Source organism: Denticeps clupeoides, chromosome 4 (assembly GCF_900700375.1).
Source record: "Denticeps clupeoides chromosome 4, fDenClu1.1, whole genome shotgun sequence".
In the NCBI taxonomy this organism is placed as follows: Eukaryota; Metazoa; Chordata; class Actinopteri; order Clupeiformes; family Denticipitidae; genus Denticeps; species Denticeps clupeoides.
Genome location: NC_041710.1, coordinates 25,073,877 through 25,095,901, shown reverse-complemented (window position 1 = coordinate 25,095,901; position 22,025 = coordinate 25,073,877). Strand labels below are relative to the sequence as shown.

The following is a 22,025-nucleotide window of genomic DNA, read 5'->3' as shown; positions in this document are numbered from 1 at the left end:
CTGATGTCTCATTTTCTGATGTCCGTCCATAGACAGAGATACATAATTTTGTCCATGCAACACCGTTAAAACAAGTGAACAGTTCTGCATCAGATGTTCTCACTTCTTGATGTAGAGTCTCATAACCTCTTTTGTCTGACAGTGCAGTTGCCGGGCACAGATAAAATAATTTTTTCAGATGTCTGTTAATGACCTGAGTTTGAAGTGGGCCCTGGAAAGTGGAAGAAGTGGAGACAGGGAGGGTGAGAGAGGGAGTTGAGAAATGGTTAATATTTATGTGGAAAGCAGGATTTTTAATAGCCATGGAAGCAAATAACAACACTTAAACCCGATCAAGATTCATTGCAGATTAATAAATACCTCAAAATGTTTGCTAAATAATTTCTAAATGAGATTAGACGGTAATAGGAAGGAAAGAAATGTGTTAAATAAATATACTTAGGACAGGGCAGTCAACACAAATCCAGATCACAATTCACCATTCAAATTTTGACCTCCTTTACATAATTATGTATTTTTACCTCATAGTTCACTACAAGGTTTTGTGTAACTGTTGAGACTGCCATCTTAAAGGACTTTGTCGCATAGGATGAGAGCGTCTGACAAATTCTATAAATGTAAATTTATATTTTTCCTCATAAATAAAATAGTGATTAGAAAATTTGAATATTGGTTGTTAATATGGCAGATTTTTGTCAATAGAAATAGTTATGTCTTTAAAGCGAAAGCTATGTTTATTACAATTTTGGTGAATCCTGACTGTGTGAAACTGGCCCCAGGTCAGTTTGGATCAGCACTGGGATGGCACTGCCTATATTTGCCTTGATTGCTTTATCTGTTCTTCATCCAGGTCTCAGATAGTGGGAAGCCCCAGCTTTACTCTTCAGCCTTCATCAGCATACAGGTCATCGAGGAGAGCATCTACCCTCCTGCCATCCTGCCCCTGGATATCTTTGTCACCATGGCGGGTGACGAGTACCCAGGTGGAGTGTTGGGCAAGATCCATGCTACTGACCAGGACATCTACGATACACTCACCTATAGTCTGGTACCCTCCTCTGACTCCCCTGCCTCGGTCGATGCCCTGTTCTCAGTCTTGCCCTCTGATGGCAAGATTATCGCCCGGGGAAGCTTGGATTCTGGCCAGTATGCACTTAATGTCACCGTCAGCGATGGTCGATTCATCTCAGCGGCACGTGTGAATATTCACGTGCGTCCAGCGTCACCCCAGGCCCTCGAGAATGCCATTGCAGTGCGCTTTGCTTCCATAGCCCCAGAGGAGTTCATTGGTGACTACTGGCGCAATTTCCTGCGTGCTCTCCGTAACATGGCGGGTGTCCGGCGCAGTGAGGTGCAGCTGGTCAGTCTTCAGCCAGCTGCCGATGCCTCAGGTGACCTGGAAGTTCTCCTGGCCTTGGAGAGGTCAGGGAGCCCTTACCAGCCACAGGAGGTGGTGTTCCGCAAGCTCAACTCCTCTAAAGCCGTGATGGAGGACATGACGGGCGTGCACATCGTGAGAGTCATTAAGAAGCTGTGTGCCGGCCTGGACGACTGTCCACTGCCCTTCTGCCAGGAGAACATCTCCCTGGAATCCACTGGTTTGTCCACCTACAGCACAGCCCGCCTGAGCTTCGTCACACCCCGACACCAGCGCCACGCGGAGTGCCTCTGCAAGGGTATGAATATTCAAACCTGCAGTCATACTCATTTATAAACTAGCCTTACTATCTCTTACAATAGACACCAGATGTATACACATGATCCGGATGATGCTGGGCATGAGAAAATATCAGAAAATTAAAAATTCATTCGTGTCAAATGAGCTAGATAAGATTAAGATAAGATTTTAATACGACAACAACATTTAAAAGTGTTTAAAGATGAATAAATTTACTGCTAGTTTGGACAGGATTATTGACAGCTTTCACCCACGCTACTTCTAAGTAATTTAAACATAACAAACACTGTAGACACCTATCTATACCTCTCTGTACTATAGCCCCTTACCACACAGATAGAATATACACTTATATATATGTATTGTGATCTCTAAACAGATGTATCATTTTAACTAACTTCCTAACTTAACACGATAATTATTTAATTTATTTACATGTAGCATTAACTGTGAAGTGAGAATGGGGCGTTGTCAAAAATACAATTGTTGGTGGTGTTATACTACTTTCCTCAGTGTTATGTGAACAGGTCTGAACAGGTGTAGCTGAATCTTTTCGTTCTGCTCCACCAGGTGGCAAATGCCCCGTACTGAACAGGCTATGTGAGGAGAACTCCTGCCCAGAGGGCATGGAGTGTGTGCCCGACCAGAAGGAGGGCAAGTTCAGCTGTGTGTGTCCAGATGGTAAACAGGGCAAGTGCTCAGGTATGACTGGCCTCCTCTCTCACCTTCTGTTGTTCCTCTGCCATAAATTACAGCCGTTTTTTTTTGCAGACAGGCTTAGTCTCTCTTTTTTTCCCTTATTTTTCATTTGAGCCTGTAAATTTTTTCATTTTTTCATTTTGAGCCCGTAAATTTGGCTAAATTCTTTTCAACATTTATATGAATGTCCTTTAAACATGTCTCTCTCACAGATTCTCCATCGTTGACGTTCAGCGGGAATGGCTATGCCCGCTACCGGCTGATGGAGAATGAGAACAAGGAAGAGCTGAAGCTGTCACTGCGACTTCGGACTTTCTCCAGTCATGCCACTGTCATGTACGCAAAGGGAACGGACTTTAGCATCTTGGAGGTAAGTCCAGAGCCTAACAGAAATGCATCAAACACTATAGATTGCTGAAAGACCGCAATGCACCAGGATGAAGACCCACCAGAATGACCCACAAACCCTGCATAGGGTTCATGGCCATGAGAGTGGCTCATTTAGTGCTTCTCTTAGCAAAAAATAGTATATGGGTATGTCTGAGAGCACTGGGGAGAGCTCAGCCAAAAAGCTAAGATTGTAAAATAAATAAATACATAATTTCCTACAAATTTTTTTTACATAGTCGCCTATTTTAGGATGGGAGGGAAATGGAAAAGTTTTTCACACACTTTCTTCCCTTAGAAGGTCAGACCACAATAAGGAAGGCCCCTGAGAGAGAGAGAGAGAGAGAGAGAGAGAGGGCGGGGGGATCACCATGTCTGGAACACACCGTTAAATTATCGTCTGTTAATCTTGCCGTCTGGACCGCCTCTTGTTTCTACTTATACTTACTTTAGCAGAGCGAGTAGTGCTGGGTGGCCCATGCAGCGTCTCTGTTCATGCTTTACAAACTAATATTGCTTTATCTCCTTCACTAGTCATTGAAAAGGGGGGTTATAATTATGTTTAATGAAACGATGTTGCAGTTTGCTAATTGTGTCATTTAGCCTAAATTGAGCTATGGACCACATTTAAATTCCATTAATTAGCAAAATGTTTTGAGTAGGAGAAGTTTTAATATGATTGTTTTTTTTTTTAATAGTGCACTGCTTCCAGCCTCATTTTTCTAATCTTGTCACTCCCTCCTAGATTGTGAATGGCCGTCTGCAGTATAAGTTTGACTGTGGCAGTGGGCCTGGCATCGTATTGGTGCAGAGCACTCAGGTGAATGACGGCGAGTGGCACAGTGTTTCGTTGGAGGTGGATGGCAACTACGCCAAGCTGGTGCTGGACCAGGTACATGCTGCCTCAGGGACCGCCCCCGGCACCCTCCGCACCCTCAACCTGGATAGCAACATGTTCTTTGGTGGGCATGTGCGACAGCACAACGCCAGACATGGCCGTAGTCTGCCCATCACCAACGGTTTGCGGGGCTGCATTGAGGCCATTGTGTTTAATGGCCGGGAGCTGCCTCTGCAGGCCCATGACCGTGCCCCTCATGCTGTGCTTGAGGAACTGGTGGATGTAGCTTCTGGGTGCAACCTGGCGCCAGCTGAAGGATGCTCCAGCAACCCCTGCACCAATGGAGGGAGCTGCTCCTCGCTGCCGAATGGAGGTACAGTTTTCCATCCCTCACAATCCAAAACAGTGTGTTCCATTTTCTGCACAGGATGTCTCCAAAACATGAACTTTTTTCTCCTTCCAGGTTATTTCTGCAAGTGCACTGCCTCCTTCATGGGTACTCACTGTGAAATTGGCATTAGCCCTTGCTCCTCTAACCCATGTCTCTACGGAGGAACCTGTATCCCACGAGGGGAGGACTTTTACTGCCAGTGTAGAGGACAATACTCTGGTCAACGGTATGTTCAACTATCTGTTAATAAGTATGGTGACAATGGTGTGTAAAAAGTAAAGCGAAAGTGAAACGGTTGTCATAGTGAAACACTGCAGCACACAACAAAATGTGTCCTCTATATTTAACCCGTCACCTTTGGTGAGCAGTGGGCAGCCATGAAAGGTACCAGGGAGCAGTGTGCGGGAACGGTACTTTGCTCAGTGGCACCTTGGCAGGTCGATAATAGGGCCGCTTCTTTACCCACTGGATGTCATCTATGCTTATTCTATCATTTCCATGTAAAGATCTTAAGAGTTTGCAGATTTTTCAAAAAGCATCTGCTGCAAGATTCACAGACTTCCATTATTTCTCTATGTAACAGTGAGCTGCTCGTACCCTTGCTATTATTTATTGATGATTTTTTATAATCTATAGTTTTGCTCTGTGAATAGATGGACTTGTTCCAAAAGCAGTGATCACTGCTCATGTAAAATAAAAAAATATCTTTAATGGTCCAGTTTGGATTTAAATTTGTACTGTTTACACCCACCAGGTGTCAACTGGGTCCATACTGCAAAGACAACCCCTGCAAGAACAGCGGCAAGTGTATTGACAGTCTGGATGGGCCTGTATGCGAGTGCGAACCTGGTTTCCAGGGAGACCGGTAAGATGGCATTGGACCAAACCCTAGCTGTCAATAATTTCATCTGTTTCGTGCTTGCTCATCTCTGTTGCTTGCTTCCTCAGGTGCCTCAGTGACGTGGATGAATGTGTGAAAAATCCATGTGCCAATGGCGGGCACTGCCAGAACACCTATGGCTCGTACAACTGCAACTGCTCTCGAGGTTTCAGCGGACATCTGTGTGAGGCGTCAGTGGAGATCCGAAATGAATTTGTCTCTACCTCTTGGAACATTGGGCTTGAGGAGGTCATCGGCATTGTTGTCTTTGTGGCCTGCATCTTCATCCTGGTTCTTCTCTTTGTCGTGGTTCGCAAGCGTGTTTGTAGACGGGGGAAGTCGACAGATGAGGACAAGCAGCTTGGTGGCTCGGCCCCACACTCTTTCCTCCAGCGGCCATACTTTGACTCAAAGCTAAGCAAGAACATCTACTCAGACATCCCACCGCAGGTCCCTGTGAGGCCCATTTCCTACACGCCCAGCATTCCTAGCGACTCCCGGAACAACCTGGACCGCAACTCATTCGAGGGATCCACTATTCCGGAACATCCAGAGTTCAGTACGTTCAATCCCGACGCGGTGCACGGCCACCGCAAAACAGTAGCAGTCTGCAGCGTCGCCCCAAACCTGCCCCCACCTCCCCCATCCAACTCCGTCTCAGACAGCGACTCGATTCAGAAACCCAGCTGGGACTACGACTACGACGGTAACAAGCGATTACCGCTGCAGCATTTTAATCATCACTTGTGGTTGGTAATGTTTTTAATGCATCGCTTTATTTTGCTAACAGCCAAAGTGGTAGATCTGGACTCCTGCCTCACCAAGAAACCAGTGGAGGACAGCGCCTGCCATCCATACAACACCAGAGGCAGTATGTCGGAAGTCCAGTCCCTCAGCTCTTTCCAGTCCGAGTCCTGTGACGATAATGGTGTGTGTGCAGCGCTGTTTCTACAAAATAGTACTAGCTGTACTTACTACTGTAATAGGAAACAATTACTATTAACTTAATTTAGACTAAAATCTGAGATTGTAGCATGCGTTGACTTTTTGAGACGTTTGCATACTAACCCTCTCTTTTTGTGGGTGGTCTTGGGCGCATTCGCGTCGTGTGGCACTGGGTCATGTGTTCTTTTCTCTCCTGTTGCTGCTGGGACTCAGCTCCCATATGGATCAAATCTGTCCACAGAAGCAGAGCAGGGTTTTGACTAGGGGCCAGCTTGTAAGTCTTCCACCCTACTGGTACTGAAGGAAGTGATCGCAAGCACCTTGCAAGATTCTCCTGGCATAAAAAAAACACAGCTATCCCTCACCTTTCCATGACACGCCGTTCAATCCGCAGCATGCTAAGCTCAGCTTTGACTGATAAAAACATCGGATTTGACTTGCACGCATGTTGAACTAAAATGCTTTTTTTAATATATTTCTTTTCTGTCTCTCATCATAACAAAATCAAGCCTCAAAGGGATGGTTGAAGGAAACTGGACGGAATATTACCCAAGGGTACACAGTGCACATAACTGTTTCCTGAGCTCACTGCAATGCCCTTGCCATCAGCCACCCTGACCTTCATCTCTGCCTACCTTTTATCCCACCAAAATACCACCAGATTTCCTAATGCATTTTCCAGCATGATATAATCCTCCTCAGTAAAGAAATCGCAGCAGACCTCAAGGAACCTATATCAGGGATAGAAAAGGCATTTTTTTATCCTTGAGAATTTCAGCTGATCCTTCCTTCCGTACTCAGTGAAAACCCTCAGCATCACCAGTACTGTTGTTGTCGCCATCCTGTTATCTCGCACAAAGCCCAAACTCCACCCCCCCAACCCCTCCGTTTACCTCTCCACAGTCCTGTGTTGTGACCAGTCGTGAGACGTTTGGTGTAGTGGCAGTCAGAACAACCCTCAATTTACACCCCACTCCAACTACCAAACAAAGCCATTATTTCTGTGCAGACGCATCTCCTTGATGTTGATATTTACCTCACAATCTTGCAGCCATTCCATGGCATTTGCACTAATGCTGGATCTCTTTTTATTTGCTCCTCCTCCCTCTGCTTTTCACAAGCCTCCATAGTGACTGTAATCCACCTAGTCAACTCTGCTGTTGACTCGGTGGAAAGAGAAGGTATTCTTTTTCCATTACCTACTTTTTTAACTTACGATATATTTCTTGTCTGTAGCTTCTGTCTGCAGTGTTGGGTGTGAGTGTCAGTCTTCAGAAATGCCATTTTCCTTCTTCATTGACACACATCATTTGACTGCAATTTGCACCGTCATTTGAATTTTGCAGCTGACTTGAGCCGCAAAATTGAAATCTTGTCAGACTCAATTGAGAATCAAATCGCGCATAAAATGTATCTATTAATTTGTCCCCCCCTTACCCCCCATGCACAGATTGATGGCATTTTTTGTCTCTTAAATGGCATGACTGTTGTCTGTAGTATTTTCCTGCCCGATGAGGGTTTGGCTTTGACTACGTTATGCCCTCTTGGTGCCCTCTCTCTCATCCTTTCTCTCACCTTTTGAAATGAAACATGTCTTCTCTCTTTTGTTTTGCATTTGTCTAAAGAGTCTTTCTCGGCTCATGATCTCAAGAACCCAAGAGGTGATTTTTTTTGTTTCTGTTTTGCCTGAAGCCCTGTTTTCCCTGCTCACTGACTCATGTGGTGTTCGTGGTGTGACAGAAATGGCTTTTATGTTAAAATGACTGTTCACTTGACTGACAAGAAAATAATTGGATATGTGTAAAAACCTGGATGTGTACCTCTTAAAGCCAATACCGTACAATACACTTGGTCATTTAGTCTGTCTTTGAAATGCTATTTCTGTCCCAGTACTGACATAATTACCTATCACGCTTTGAGTTTGGTGTTATGCCTAGACATAATTTGCATTATATGTATGTGTATCTATTTTTTTCAGCATTTAAGATCATAAAATTCAGACTAAATGTTAAAAAACAAAACACTAATTGTGCATATTATGTTATGTGGACCTGCTTTAACCTTGAGTGTCTTTACATTTTGTGGAATTCACAGTGAAATTCACCCATAATCCTTTTTGTCTCTGTGTGACCCGTGCATGTTCTTTTTTGTTGTTGTTGAACTGCTTGATGTGGATAACATGTTGTGCATCTAACTGGCACTACCCATAAATTGCTAAGAGACGCTAGGTGCTAACTGTTTCTTGTTATGGCATCTAGGATACCATTGGGACACGTCTGACTGGATGCCAAGTGTTCAGCTTCCTGGAATCCAGGAATTTCCGCAGTACGAGGTCGTGGAATCTCCAGCCACTCTGTACAACGACCCCAATGTCATCGACACAGACTACTACCCCGGGGGCTATGACATTGAGAGCGACTTCCCACCACCGCCCGACGACTTTCCTGCCCAAGAGGACCTGCCCCCTCCACCTGTGCCAGAGTTTGGGGACCGCTACGACACCCTGCAGCCGCCCAACAGAGCGGTGGTCGCCCCTTCCAGCCCCGGCTCGTCGGGGGTCCGCAAGCGGCCCCCACTCCCGCAGCTCTACAGTCTCAACCAGTACCTGCCCCATCACCATTACCCGTCAGACTCCCCCGAGATGGGCGGTGCCGCCACCAACACTGCCAGTAACACCCTGACCTCAACCACCACCACAGGGACAGGCGGTTATCGGGGCGCGTTCCCCATGGGCTTCGGGCACAGCGACTTCGAGGCGCCCATCGTCGACAACATGTCCATGTCCCTTTACACGTCCACGGCCTCCTGCTCGGACATGTCAGCGTGCTGTGAGGAGTCCGAGGTAATGATGAGCGACTACGAGAGTGGGGACGAGGGCCACTTCGAACGACTGACCATCCCGGCGCTGGACTCCCAGCAGCACACTGAAGTCTGACACTGGATCCAAACTCAAAAGTGCCTGAACTCTAAACCAACAACAGAAAGCCGCCGCCAGCACACGTCGACCCCAACTACACACAGTCCTGCAGATACAGAGACTTTACATGTTGTGGAATCTGACTGGTCTGAAGGTGTCTGCCAGTAGCTGGAGAGTGGGCAGCACCAGACTCTTCTTCTACCCTCTCCATCTTCTGCATTACTGGAAAAGCGTCATTTCAGTTGGCTGTGCCATTGCTTTAAGTAATTGTCATCATGTACATGTTTGAAGGAACCTTGCTAAGATGTACAAATTAAGAAGAAGAAGAAGAAAATCAGCGATTAGGACGGACATTTCAAGGTGATATCTGTATTTGTATAGATAAAACCACGCAAAGTGATTTTTTATAAAACACTTCATTTGTAATGTAAATTTTATTGTACAGTTTTGATTTCAAGGTTTACTAGGTTTTGTAGATATTTTAATGCGTTTAATTTTCATAAGAGAAGACAAAAAAAGTTGAAAATGTTGTCAGCCTTACTGTATTTTCATTTCACCAAAAAAAAGAAGTTGTCGCAAGACAGTAAAAAGCATTGTCTTAACACAACTGTAACATTTCCTGCTCATTTCATGAAAGAGTCTTTAGTGGACGACTGCATATTCTTGTGTTGTTCCTTTTTTTATTATTGTCCGTTGTTTTGTAAATTGTGAACCTCTTGATTTATTCATCATGATAACGGGACCCAAGATATTTATATATTTGGAGTTGATCCATGGACACATGTCTCTTTCAGGTGTCTGTGCGTGTGTGTGAGCGATGCTATGGTCTTGTTATGGTTTTTATTGAATACTGCCACTAGCTCACGCTTTCCTACTGGCAATAAATTATTCATAAAAATAATTTGTGGTGATTTTTGTGTATGGTTTGTGTGTAGGTGCATCACCACATGTTGTGCAGACATGTCAAGTATGCCTGCCATCGTCTGGCCTGTGTCCACCAGAGGGCAGACTTTGCCCGCAAACTGGCCCAGTGGCTGGTGAGTGAGGATGTGGAGGAGATGTTGTACAAAGAGTCACACTTAACAACGATAAAAACAATTCAGTTATAATTACTAAAAACAATATACATTTGGATCTTTTTCCATTCTCGAGTAATGCCTCTGCTGTCCATTAATTGTAAAAGTTTGAGATTGTCTTTCGTTATTAAATCCTTGCCTGTTGCTCCTTCTCGTTTGCACAATAAAAACCGGTGGTATTTTAATGTGTGATTTTCCATACATCAACCGTTTAAAATAATGCTTTTCCCTTGCATTGCCCAGTTAAAACATGCATATTATGTTTACCTGAGACCAGCGACGGGATGCCATCATTTATTTTTCCACAATGCACAAACAATATCATACTATTGCATATTATAATGTGGTAACAATCATCGCACGCTGAACATTATTCCACGCTCTCAACATTTTCAAGACAAAGCAGGGAGTAAAATGATGGTGAATATAGCTGCATTACATCAATTATAATTACTGCTTAGTTAACACATTAAAAAGTGCAATATGATTGGACTTGGGTGCAGTTGGTCTTATCCGTGTGTTAAACGTATTCTACGTATTGTGTTCATGTTAACATGCTTATTTTCCGTCATGCCCAGGTCTCAGTCTGTGCAACCACCTCTTCTTCTTTCAGGAAAAAGCGCAGCTGGATTCCTGGCACTATGTACATCCAAGACTCGTACTCATAAACGTCAAAGTCCTCAAACTCGCCAGACGGCTGCTTTCTGAAGCTTACCGCCCACTGGTAGTCCAGGTAGTCCTCCATGTCCTCAGACGGCCCGGAATAGAACCCCACCCAGGAGTAGTAGAAATCTTCCCGCCACTGGGTGAAGGATCTTCGGACGTAGAGGCGGGCGGCGGCGTAGCCATCTTTGGTGAAGAGCTGGAAGCTGGCCTCGCCGCCTCTCACCGCGGCGGGGATCCTCCCGGCGGCGTCGTCGAACTCGTGGCTCCTCCAGATCAGGGTGTCGCCCACCTCTTCCTTGAGGAGGCGGATCTGAAGTCCGGGGTTCAGAGGAACGCTGGTTTCCGCGCTGCCGGAGAGCCTGCCGTTGACCCTCACCTCGGTCAGCGGCACTTTGCCGTCGCAGCTCTTGAAGAGGGCCAGCTTGGAGTGCATGGTCTGGATGCTGTTGGGCAGGCCGCTCCAGCTGACGATGGCGTGTCCTTTTTGCGCCGTCGTCAGCGTCATCTCCACGGCGCCCGTCGTGCACAGGTTCTCGGCGGACTGGGCGGGCGGCATGTTCGGGCAGGACCACATTTTGACCGAGACGCCGTACCTGCTCCTGAGATCGTAGCCGGCCGTGGTGAGGAAACGCGCCAGGCCGGGCTCGCTGAACATGTTCTCGGCGATGGTGAGGCTCTGATTGGTGTTGGGGTGGATCTCTCTGTGCGGCGTTTTACTCAGTGATATGATCTGCCGGAGCAGATTGACGGTGATTTGGTACGGAGGAGGAGGGTCGGCGGTGGGAACGCTGGGAGCCGCTTTCGCGTAGTTGCTCTCTCTTGCGATGTAGATGCGGTCTATCCGGACTGGATCGTACCACTTATCCACCCGTAGAATGATCCGGTCTCTGTTCCTGGTTGGGAAATTGAAGGAGTTGTAAAAGTCTTGTGTGACGTAGGTGGGGAAGCGGTGTGCGGTGCCCTCCAGGAAATTACCCGCTGAATAGTAGGAGGTGGTGGGTTCCAGGTCAGGTAAAAAATGATTATCGTTGGGATACATGCTGAAAGGGTAACCCGTGGTAACATCGAAATGTTGCTCTTTGAACCGAACAATGTCATTCTGGTCAATGTCGATTATGGAAGCAAACCAATACAGGAGCATGAGGCCATGTTGTGGGAAGTTCTGCCCGAAGCCTTTGTTGTCCAGGTCCTTTATGGAATTGATGACATGGATATCTGCTAAAAGACCCAGAGGCCAGCAGACAAGCAGGCCAGAAAAACATCTTTTCCAGTCCATGGTTCTAGGATGGGAAACCAGAGCTCATCAGTCATCATAAATCAATATCCAATCGTCCTTATGTGGGTAATGTGGCACACCCACGATCATGAAATCCTAGCTAGATTACCCAGATTTCCCCTCTCTGCTGGAATTCATCAGGTGATTTATTGTGTTTCTGTCACGTGTGCATGCTGTGGCGTCGCAATAATTATGACAATCTACTTGTTTATTTGCCCTACATGTGGCATGAAAGAGGCAAAACCACCCAAGGATGGATCACGGATAATAATAATAATAATAATAATAATAATCCACATGTGAATTATTTAATGAAATTGTTACTAAAGAAAACGTAAACCCATTCATTTTAATCCCCTTCACATAACTGGATTACATTTAATTCAAGGAAGTAAAGATGCATCTGCATCATTTATACTTGATGAAAACAAGACGAACACGGAAAACCTATTTTATTCTATTTATTCGGTTATTTTATTCTTTCTTCTGTGCCTCCCGGACCAGCTATAGTCAAACCTCTTTATGCAAATACACACTGATATTTAAAGGTAAAGCTTATGTCAGTACGGAGAGATCTTACCTTCTCGCACAGGTTTGATGAGTTTGCAGTGACAGTGACACTGCCACACGATATTTTTATAGTGGAATCCCAGCTGAATAAATCTGCGTCACTGTTTGCTTTTGTGTTTTTGGTCTCATTCATCTTTATATCTTATCTGAAAGGAATTTCAGCATTTCCCAAAATGTGGATGTTTTGTCAGCACATGTGCTTGTTTTTTCTTCAGAAAGACTTCCTGGTTGATGCCCATTGCCCTCTGCTGGGTTAAACCAGGGCCAGTGTGTTGCTGTTGTCATGACGATGAATCCGCTTTAATGCTATACATCCCTGCATGTATGAGGGTTGAATAAAACAATGTTTTTTTTTTTAAATGTGTCTAAATGTCCAGAGGCGTTCAGAAATTTCATAAAGCGAATATTTTATGGGGCTGGATATTTCAGTTATGTGAGTTATGTTATGAGCAGTTTATTCCAGATCATGAACTGTGTGTCCACGCCCTGCTACGCGCCTGCTGAACTCATGACTTTAGGCCTGATAAATGCATGGTATGTGAAAGGACTGAAGTCATTCCCGTTTAAATGCGTTCTGTTACCAGTTGCTGAATTTTCCATGTGATTCCTCCACAATCCAGCTGCAGGGATGAATTCTTCCCACATTCTCCAAACATCTTCATCTGAAAAATGCTGTGTGTGACCTTGTGTCCTCTCGTCCAGCACTTTAATAAATAAATATTAAAAAACATAAAATACTAACCTAATAAAATGAAGGTGTGTAAGAAATTCTCTTAAATTCACTTCTAAAACATTTATGGACGGTCACTTGTACTGTATGCACAGCAGTTAAATAATTTATGGTGATTCTACATGTAATCTATAAAATGATCATTGATAGCATTAATAAAAGCAGTGAACCATGTATGCTTTCAGCTATTTTATTGTGCTTAATAGTTAATAGCTATGCTTCACTGTTACTCACAGTCCCAAGCGGCATACTGCTTTATAACCTGACCTCAATGGCTCCATGATAAAATACTCTAATATTGCTGAAAAATATTTAAGAATAATTTTAATCAGTATAAATCATTCTTTCATCTGCAAAGGCAACATGAAAGCACCTCACATGATAATGCTGTGTAAAGTGCTGTGTGATCACAGGTGTGGGCTTATCAAGAGTTTCACCACAAAGGTGAGACTGGTTCAGCCAATGAGCTTTCAGGGAACACACAGAGAACTAAACCAGCAACAACTCTGGGAGAGACCTCACACATAAAGCCAAGGCCTGGATTCAAATCTGCAACATCAACCGTGTGTTGCCACAGTGCTTAAATAGGTCACATCCTGACCCTGGTGGGCTTTTGGCCACTAGAGGGTGCTATTTGAACAGTTATTATCAATTTGTGTTTATTCTTGCCAATTCCTCTGCATCCTCCAATCCATGCAGAGTGGCAATCGAATAATAAAGGGAAAATGTGATGTTCTTGTATTTACCAGTGAGGGGATGTGTCACAAAACTGGATTAATAACTTGACTGTAATGTCCTAAACAAAATTCCTTTCCTGGTTTACTGAGAAATCCTGCAGAACACTCACTTTATAGTGCTGATGTCACACTATATTGTTGTATTTATTTAGCAAATCAAATGCATTTTACTACATTTAAACCAAATCCCCAATAAAAATTTGCTAGGTCCTTGGTTCTCAAACTGTGGTAGACGTACTGATGATTGACGATGGTATTGACAGTCACTGACAATCATTAGCAAATAATATTCTGGTTAATAGCTAGTGTGTTACCAAGTAAGTTGTGAGGACTTAATGTGTGTAGAGATTTACTCATTTGAAGAAAGTGAAGTGATTGTCACATGTGATACACAGCAGCACAGCACACGATGCACACAGTGAAATTTGTCCTCTGCATTTAACCCATCACCCTGAGTGAGCAGTGGGCAGCCATGACCAGCGCCCGGGGAGCAGTGTTTGGGGACGGTGCTTTGCTCAGTGGCACCTCAGTGGCACCTTGGCAGATTGGGATTCGAACTGGCAACCTTCTGATTACGAGGCCGCTTCCTTAACCGCTAGGCATAAACAGTCACAGAGAGGGTGGTTAAAAACATTATATTACAGTTTTACCACTTTTTTGTGTTAATATTTGATGGCAATCACATTGCAGTTATACTTTTAGGTGGAAAAAGTAAAGTAAAAGTGAAGTGATTGTCACTTGTGATACACAGCAGCACACAGTGCACACAGTGAAATTTGTCCTCTGCATTTAAGCCATCACCCTGAGTGAGCAGTGGGCAGCCATGACAGGCGCCCGGGGAGCAGTGTGTGGGGACTGTGACTTGCTCAGTGGCACCTCAGTGGCACCTTGGCGGATCGGGATTCGAACCGACAACCTTCTGATTATGGGGCCACTAGGCTACCACTGTCCCGTTCAGTACAGCCAAACCTGTCAGGTTCACAATAACCTACAGTTCACACTCTAACAACATTTGACACACACACACAAAATCAGTCCACACTTTCCATTTTAATGTAAATTACAAAATGATGAACATATATTTACATGTATCTATACTTGATTTAACTCTAGAAGGTGCAATGAAGCCTAATACGACACAGTTCTCTCTGATCAAAAAAGGAGTTCAAAGAAGTACAAGCATGAAAGAGCCTTAAACTAATAACAGATGGTCTTTAGAGGAGGATATTAATTGATTATTTTCTCCCCTTTCATTAATTTATCAAAAACATGACATGAATTTCCTACCCGACTGAAACTCAGTCTCGAATCTCACTATGAGTGATTATATGATTAGTCAGGATTGTGTGATTGATGTACACATATGGTAGTGATTTTATAATCTACATATTATCCTGGTAATGAGAGGTTTTCTGAGGTGTCACTCCCACGGCAGCGTGCGGGCTCCCTCGTCATAATCTCTCAGGAAAAAACGCAGCTGGACCCCGGGAGCAATAGACGTTCCAGACGCGTATTCATAAATGTAGAACTTGCTGAACAGATCCGGCGACACTTTGCTGAATTTGGTCACCCACTGCCATTGACCAGACAAGTAGTTTTCGTTGCAGTCCGCCGCACTGGAGTAAAAGCCAACCCACGCATTGAAAAACTCTTCCTTCCACTGAGTGAAAGTCTTCTTGATGTAAACCCGGGCGTGGGCGTAGCCGTCCCTGGCAAAGAGCTGCAAGCTGGCGTCCTTGTCTTTGATCTGAACAGGAACCCGCCCGTCTGCGTCATCTACTTCCGGACCCCACCAGATGACCGTGTCTCCAAGATCTTGCTTGATGAGTCGGACTTGAAGGCCAGGATTGAAGGGCACCGTGGTTTCCCTGGTTCCAGCCACTTCCCCGTCGATCCGTACTTCGGTCAGGGGCCCGTTGCAGCCTTCCCTCTGGAAAAGGGCCACCGTTGTGTGGGTTTTCAGGATGCTACTGGGCAAGCCTCTCCAGCTGATTAAGGCTTTGCCTTGCTGTGACGTTTTCACTTCCAGGTCTTGCCTGCTGGTGTCACACAGGGCTTTCCGCTCTTGGAGGCTCTGGGATGTTGGACAGTACCAGGTTTCCATGGAGATATTGTATCTGCCCTGGAGATTGTAGCCTGCCAGTGCAAGGAATAAAGCGAGGCCGGGCTCACTGAACATGTTCTCGGCGATAGTGAGGCTGAAGTCGAGGTGCGGGAAGATCTCTTTGAGAAACGTGTTCCTGCAGTCCAGAGGGTTCCTCAGCGTAGCGATTTGTCTGAGCAACTGTGGGCTGGCTTGATACGTAGGATGGGAATCGCCTTCAGTTCCGTTGGGGTGGCTGTTGATGGAATCCTGTGTGATGTACACCTGATCTATTCTGACAGGAGCGTACCAGGCGTCTATCACAACCACGATTCTGTCCCTGTTCCTGTCCTCGTAGCTCTGTGAATTGTAAAACTCTTGAGTGACGTAAGAAGGCAGCTGACCCACTAATCCGTTTTTCAAATTGCCCACGGAGAAGTAAGCCCTTTTTCTTGTTTGAATGATTTTAGGGAGGCTTTTGGCGTCATTCTCATACGGGTGAAAAGGGAAGTTTGTGACGGGATCGAAGCTCTGCTTTTTAAACCGGATTATGTTGTTCTCGTCAATGTCGATTAACGAGGCGAACCAGTGCAGGAGCATGAGGCCATGATGCGGAAAGTGCTGGCCAAACGCCTTGCCTTCCAGATCCTTGATGGAGCCAAGGGTCTGGATGTCTGCTGCAATAACCAGGGACAGGCTGAGCAGGAGGCACCACAATGACTTCATGTTCCTTAAAAGAAGACGACAGCATTAAGCAAAACTGATAACATCTCCCAGAAATGCAACCATGTAAGTACATTCAAGATTCAAGATTGTCAGTACAACAGTATACACAGTATATTGTGTATTGAAATACTGTTTCACACAGACCCCCCCATAGTGCAATTGTAAAAGAAAAAAAAAAAAAAAAAAATTTTTTTAAAAAAGCCCTGTTTCTATGGTGATCTTCATTGTGGTAAATGTACATTGTGCTTACTTATCATTTTCTGTAAACCCACAACAACTAACCTTGACCAACATTGTTAGCATCTGCAAAATTGTTACTAATTAATGTACACGTACATGTGGCTGTGAGCACAAATCCAGAGTCTTACCTTCTCCAGACCCAGACGACGTTCCTCACTATAGCATGCAGCAAGTGGATGTGACTCGAACATGAAAATGTCTGCGGTGTTTTTTGTAAAAGAGTACAGAATACTTGTTTACCTTCTTGAGCTGAATGGAAGTTTCTTATCTTAGTTTTGAAAAGCTGGTGAAAAAACATGATCCCTTGTGGGTGGTTTGAGTTCCTGGCTTTGTTCAAGTGATTAAAAAAAATACTTCCTTGTCTAATATTTGGTCAGGCTCAGCAGAAACTACATTTTTCAACTCAGTTTCAGGGTTGGGTTACTTTCACAACTGTTTATGGTTACATTTGAATGATCCTTTTTACTATATATGTTCTTGGAATTGGGGAATTTGGGAAACTACATTTGGGGAATTGTTGGCCAAATGGAATTATGTCTTCAGTAATCTGTTGAAACCAGTTAAGCATGATTACTCAGGACTCCTGAAGAGCAGGTCTGCAGCACCCAGTAGGTGCTGCGACATTACTGTGGATGCCTGTGAGACTCGCCTTGTGTTTTAGTCAACTGCAGCCCAATTTTTAATGTCTTCCTTTTTGTTCTTGTCTTTTGGCCCTTGTGCCTTTTTATTATCCTTTTGAATAAAGTCCTTTTTTCCAAATGTCCCAAATATGAGGGGCCGTAGTGAGCGTACAACCTCCATGACACCCGGAAGCGTCAAGGTCAGCGGGTGAGTGGGTATGGTGAAGACGAGGACGACAGCAGTGAGGAAGCATCATGGGCCTTTTGCAATGTCAAGCCAGGAAGTTTAAAAAAATCCACAAATAAATGTAAGGGTGTTCACAAATATATACGGTGTTTTATAAATGCACGTTTATCAGTTTGTGAATAAATGTAACTGCACTGACATTAGTCAGTGAAATGTGTCCTCTGCTTTAACCATCACCCTTGGTGAGCAGTGGGCAGCCATGACAGGCGCCCTGGGAGCAGTGTGTGGGGACGGTGCTTTGCTCAGTGGCACCTCAGTGGCATTCGAACCTTCTGATTCTGGGAATCTTGTTACATTTGTTGCTGAATCAAGAAATATATTTGTGAGTGGTGTGATATTTATTCGTGAATTTCTCCATATGCCCATTCTCCAGACCTGAATCCAATTGAGCACCAACGCCACGTTGCACCACAGACACGGATCCCTCAGGAGACCATCCGCCACCTCATCAGGAGCATGCCCAGGCATTGTAGGGAGGTCATACAGGCACGTGGAGGCAACACATTACTGAGACGCATTTTGACTTGTTTTAAGTACATTACATGTCCTTATTAGGATTAATCCCAATCTGAATTCTGTGTGTAAAACTGATACTATTCAGTTCAACCAATACATGGTGAAAAGAACCATGGAGCAGCACAAAACAACACAGTGCTGAAACATTGTTAGCAGAAAAGTTAAAGGTATAAAAATCAGCATTGTAGACAGGACAGCTTACAATGTTGTTCACACAATATAGCAGCGGTACTAATCAATGTGCAACGATAGAGGGCAGAACTGATTTATTGCAAACTGGCACGATCAAACCAAAATACTGTGCGTTTACGAGGATTTTAGAATACAGTTCCTATGGCCTGTGGAAAGAAAATAAAAGTACAAAAAAACTGTACCAGCCTTCAATGCTAGGGTGATTACTTTTTCCAGATGTCAGGTCGGAGACGACGGTGTGGGACAGGTGAGTGGAGTCATCCGCTATGCTGATGTTGAATCATCTTGGGGAAATAGCGACACACCATTTCTCAGCTTCTGTTCCACACGGAACATAAAAATGTATATTTATGTGCGCATGTGTAGCATGAACTGCGTGTGGTCGATCTGGACCACTGGCTGTGGTTCTGCATCAGCTGGCCCTCTATGCTTGAAAAGCGTACCTTTTGATGTCCTGCTGGGCTCTCTGCAGACCTGACTGCACAATCCCGCTGTGGCACTGGGCAGTCCTCAGATACCCAGGCAGCAGAACCAGCCTCCCCTGGAGGATTGACTTGCTCATTGCACGGATCAGCTGAGCACTTATGTCCATTTCCATGTGAGCTGCCTCTTCCTTCAACATCTGGTCTTTATTATTTTGAAGACTCTGTTTTTTTGCATTCACATGGCTGGACAAAACAGAACCCCACCTGATTCTTTTTTTTTTTTTAATCCAGCTTCCTCCAGCCCCTTCAGCATGGCCAGAAGGTTCGTTCAGCTGTGCTTTTGAAATCGCTGTCTGCCTTAAAGTCTTTTGATGTGCTGCTGGACACTTTCCAATGTTCCTGTTCTTGGTTTGCCCACTTTTCACTCAAATGTGTTTCAGTTTGATGCAATAGGACCTTAGGAAGCCACTTGTTTTTCTTTGGACTGTGTCATTGATGGATGGGTGAGCGTTAGAAAAACAAGAACGCTCATGCTTCGCACTGTTCTGATCTGGGACAGAAATTTGGCACAAATGCACTTCACACTTCTTGCAATGGTGCAGAAACTGAGACATGCAAATTATCATGGGAGGTGAAGTTGGCGCAGGCACTGCAGCAGGAAGGAAGATGCAGAACAGCAGGAAGTAAGGCAAACAACATGCTGTTCTTTCCTCATGACACTTTGTTACAGCCTTATTCCAAAATGGCTTAAATACTTTTTTTTTTCTCAGAATTCAACGCAGAGTTGTCCTGAAGCCACTCCTTTGATATCTTGGCCATGTGCTTTGGGTCGTCCTGCTGAAAGATGAACCTGAATTCAAGATTGTTCTGGAGCAGGTTTTCATCCAGAATGTCTCTATACATTACTGCAGTCAACTTTGCCTCCATCCTGACTGGTCTTCCAGTTCCTGCAGCTGAACAACATCCCCACAGCATGATGCTGCCACCACCATGCTTCACTGTAGGGATGGTATTGGCCTCGTGATGATCAGTGTCTGTTTTCCTCTAAACGTGACACCTGGAATTCAAACCAAAGAGTTTAATCTTTGTCTCATCAGACCAAATAATTTTGTTTCTCATGGTCTGAGAGACCTTCAGGTGCCTTTTGGAGCTCTGACAGAGTGACCATTGGGTTCTCTTGCTCACCACCCTGACTGAGGTTCTCCCCCCCCAGTCCCTCAGATTAGGTGGCAGGCCAGCTCTAGGAAGTGTCCTGGTATTTTTGATAGAGGCCACTGTGCTCATTTTCATCTTCAAAACAGCAGAAATGTTTTTGTAACCTTCCCCAGATTTGTACCTCAAGACAAATTTGTCTCGGAGGCCTACAGACCTTGATTTCCATCTTAGTTTTTGCTCTGACAGGAACAGCGAACTGTGGTGTGTGCTTTTCCAAATCATGTCCAGACAACTGTTCTTTCCACAGGTGGACTCCAGTTAAGTTGGATGAGCAGGGGAAACAGGAGGCATCTGAGCTAAACGTTTCCTAGCAAAGACTGTGAATACTTATATACATGTTTAATCAAATTTGGAATATGGCTGTAGCATAACAACATGTGGAAAAGCGATGCGCTATGAATAGTTTCTGAATGCATTGTATAGTTATAGCTTAATAAGTCATACCTTTTATTTCTATATACAAAATATGTTCTGTATTTGGCACCATCTACTGGTACTGACCTTTCTTCAAAACCACAAATATAAAATGACTTTAAAGTTCTGGCCAAAAGGATGTATGTAGGTGGGTTATGCAAATGTAGTAGTAGTCTACAGTTGATTGTAGGTCCTCAACATCCTGAAGTACCTGCTACACATGTTTCTTTTTTTCTTGCGTTGCCTTTGTCTAAATTTGTGCCCATTTTTTTGCAGTAATTTTATAGATATACTGGCCAATTATCTGATGAATGCCAGTTTCTTTTACACTTTCCTGTGGAGTCTTCTGAAACAGGCCAAGGCCAATGATGTGCAAATTTCTAAAAAATATAAAAAAATCTAATACACCAAAAAAAACAAAAAAACAGTCGCAATCAAATCTTACCATCTGTCAAGACACATGGAGGGAGGAACCAGACAACGCACACACACACAGATTAAGAATAAGAACAGTGCACAGACTAATTGGACAGTGACAAAACACATGAATATCACAAAAATAAATCCCAGAATAATGTAAAGAGGAGTCAGAGAGAGCAAATATAGACTGTCTGAGACAGGTTACCATTTTCTGAAGGACCATTCCATCATTTTTGTAACTATTATGAGCTTGTAATGATTGCAGTAAGCATACAGAGTGTCACTTTATTTAAAAACTTCACCATTGGTGTTTTCTTTACTTGTGGACAACTGCAGACTGAGTAAACCTTGCTGAGGACTTTGATATGATCGCCTCATATTGTTGACACTGCCAGGGGTGCACAAAGTTCTACCACCTGATACCACAACTTTCCTGAGCCACAAAACCTTCAGGCATGTGAGGTCGGTAGGGAATAAGCAAACTCTGACATTGAATTAATCAAACATTGACAAGAATTCATCATTCACAATTAATGCTTTAGATGGCATTGAAATTTAAGGGAAAAAATGAGTTGATATAACTAGCAGCAAATCTGGCTATTTTCTATCTCACTGTAATATGCTTAATGTCAAAATAAAATTGCATAAATGTAAAAGTATTCAATGATTAGTGAATGAACATAAAAAAGTCACTACTCTATATTAATTTGCTGAGTTTGAATTAAATGTGCTTTCAATTTCCTGGCTTTCAGTTTAAGTCAGTCCAGTGATAATTTTTTTTTTATGTTATTTTTAAGATTTTCTGAACTAGAACAGTTACTTCTGACCTCACAAATTGATTGAATGAGTGACGTTTAAGGACCATCCCAGGACTGTTTGACGTTTAAGGACCATCCCAGGACTGTTTCCTTTCAATCTTAAAGTACCAACTCATAAACTCACTCACCCACTATCCATAACTGGATTTAATCCAGATCATGGTCATGGTTTTCTGAGCCCATCTTGGGACACCGGGCACATGGCAGGGACCAACCCAGCCCACCGCAGAGCCTTAAAATAGTTAAATGTAATATAAAATCCATTTAATTTCCAGGAGAAAAAAAGGTTGTTTATTTAACAGTGTAGGATTAGAGCATT

At 44.1% G+C, this 22,025-nt stretch overlaps 3 protein-coding genes across 17 annotated transcripts in view; 1 reads left to right on the top strand and 2 right to left on the bottom strand.

Moving 5' to 3' along the window:
- fat1a (FAT atypical cadherin 1a) overlaps positions 1-9,636 on the top strand; it is a 62,452-nt gene extending 52,816 nt beyond the window's left edge. For 3 of the 12 annotated variants that reach the window (XM_028975755.1, XM_028975752.1, XM_028975754.1), the window contains 10 exons: positions 851-1,676; positions 2,249-2,380; positions 2,590-2,747; positions 3,510-3,975; positions 4,066-4,219; positions 4,748-4,858; positions 4,942-5,579; positions 5,664-5,801; positions 7,444-7,479; positions 8,077-9,636. In XM_028975755.1, the coding sequence (XP_028831588.1) occupies positions 851-1,676; positions 2,249-2,380; positions 2,590-2,747; positions 3,510-3,975; positions 4,066-4,219; positions 4,748-4,858; positions 4,942-5,579; positions 5,664-5,801; positions 7,444-7,479; positions 8,077-8,753 (3,336 nt within the window). In that variant the 3' untranslated portion in view covers positions 8,754-9,636. Of the gene's footprint in view, positions 1-850; positions 1,677-2,248; positions 2,381-2,589; positions 2,748-3,509; positions 3,976-4,065; positions 4,220-4,747; positions 4,859-4,941; positions 5,580-5,663; positions 5,802-6,031; positions 6,896-6,939; positions 7,000-7,443; positions 7,480-8,076 lie in introns of those variants that run through there. The other 9 variants (XM_028975756.1, XM_028975753.1, XR_003749464.1 and 6 more) reach the window with 8 other exon arrangements.
- Positions 9,637-10,379: 743 nt separating this feature from the next.
- Positions 10,380-12,425, bottom strand: LOC114787877 (uncharacterized). The gene is made up of 2 exons (XM_028975784.1): positions 12,334-12,425; positions 10,380-11,757 (listed from the first exon to the last, which is right to left on the bottom strand). Exon 2 carries the CDS (start codon positions 11,751-11,753, stop codon positions 10,380-10,382), a length of 1,374 nt encoding a protein of 457 aa, XP_028831617.1. The 5' UTR covers positions 11,754-11,757; positions 12,334-12,425.
- A 2,486-nt stretch (positions 12,426-14,911) lies between these two features.
- The window catches only part of LOC114788715 (uncharacterized), a 25,753-nt gene continuing 18,639 nt past the window's right edge, over positions 14,912-22,025 (bottom strand). For 2 of the 4 annotated variants that reach the window (XM_028977556.1, XM_028977555.1), the window contains exon 3: positions 14,912-16,603. In XM_028977556.1, the coding sequence (XP_028833389.1) occupies positions 15,211-16,599 (1,389 nt within the window). In that variant the 5' untranslated portion in view covers positions 16,600-16,603 and the 3' untranslated portion in view covers positions 14,912-15,210. Of the gene's footprint in view, positions 16,604-16,967; positions 21,006-22,025 lie in introns of those variants that run through there. The other 2 variants (XM_028977554.1, XM_028977553.1) reach the window with 2 other exon arrangements.

Excerpts from the sequence above, each read along its gene's own strand:
- LOC114787877 (XM_028975784.1), bottom strand. The coding sequence starts at position 11,753 with ATGGACTGGAAAAGATGTTTTTCTGGCCTGCTTGTCTGCTGGCCTCTG.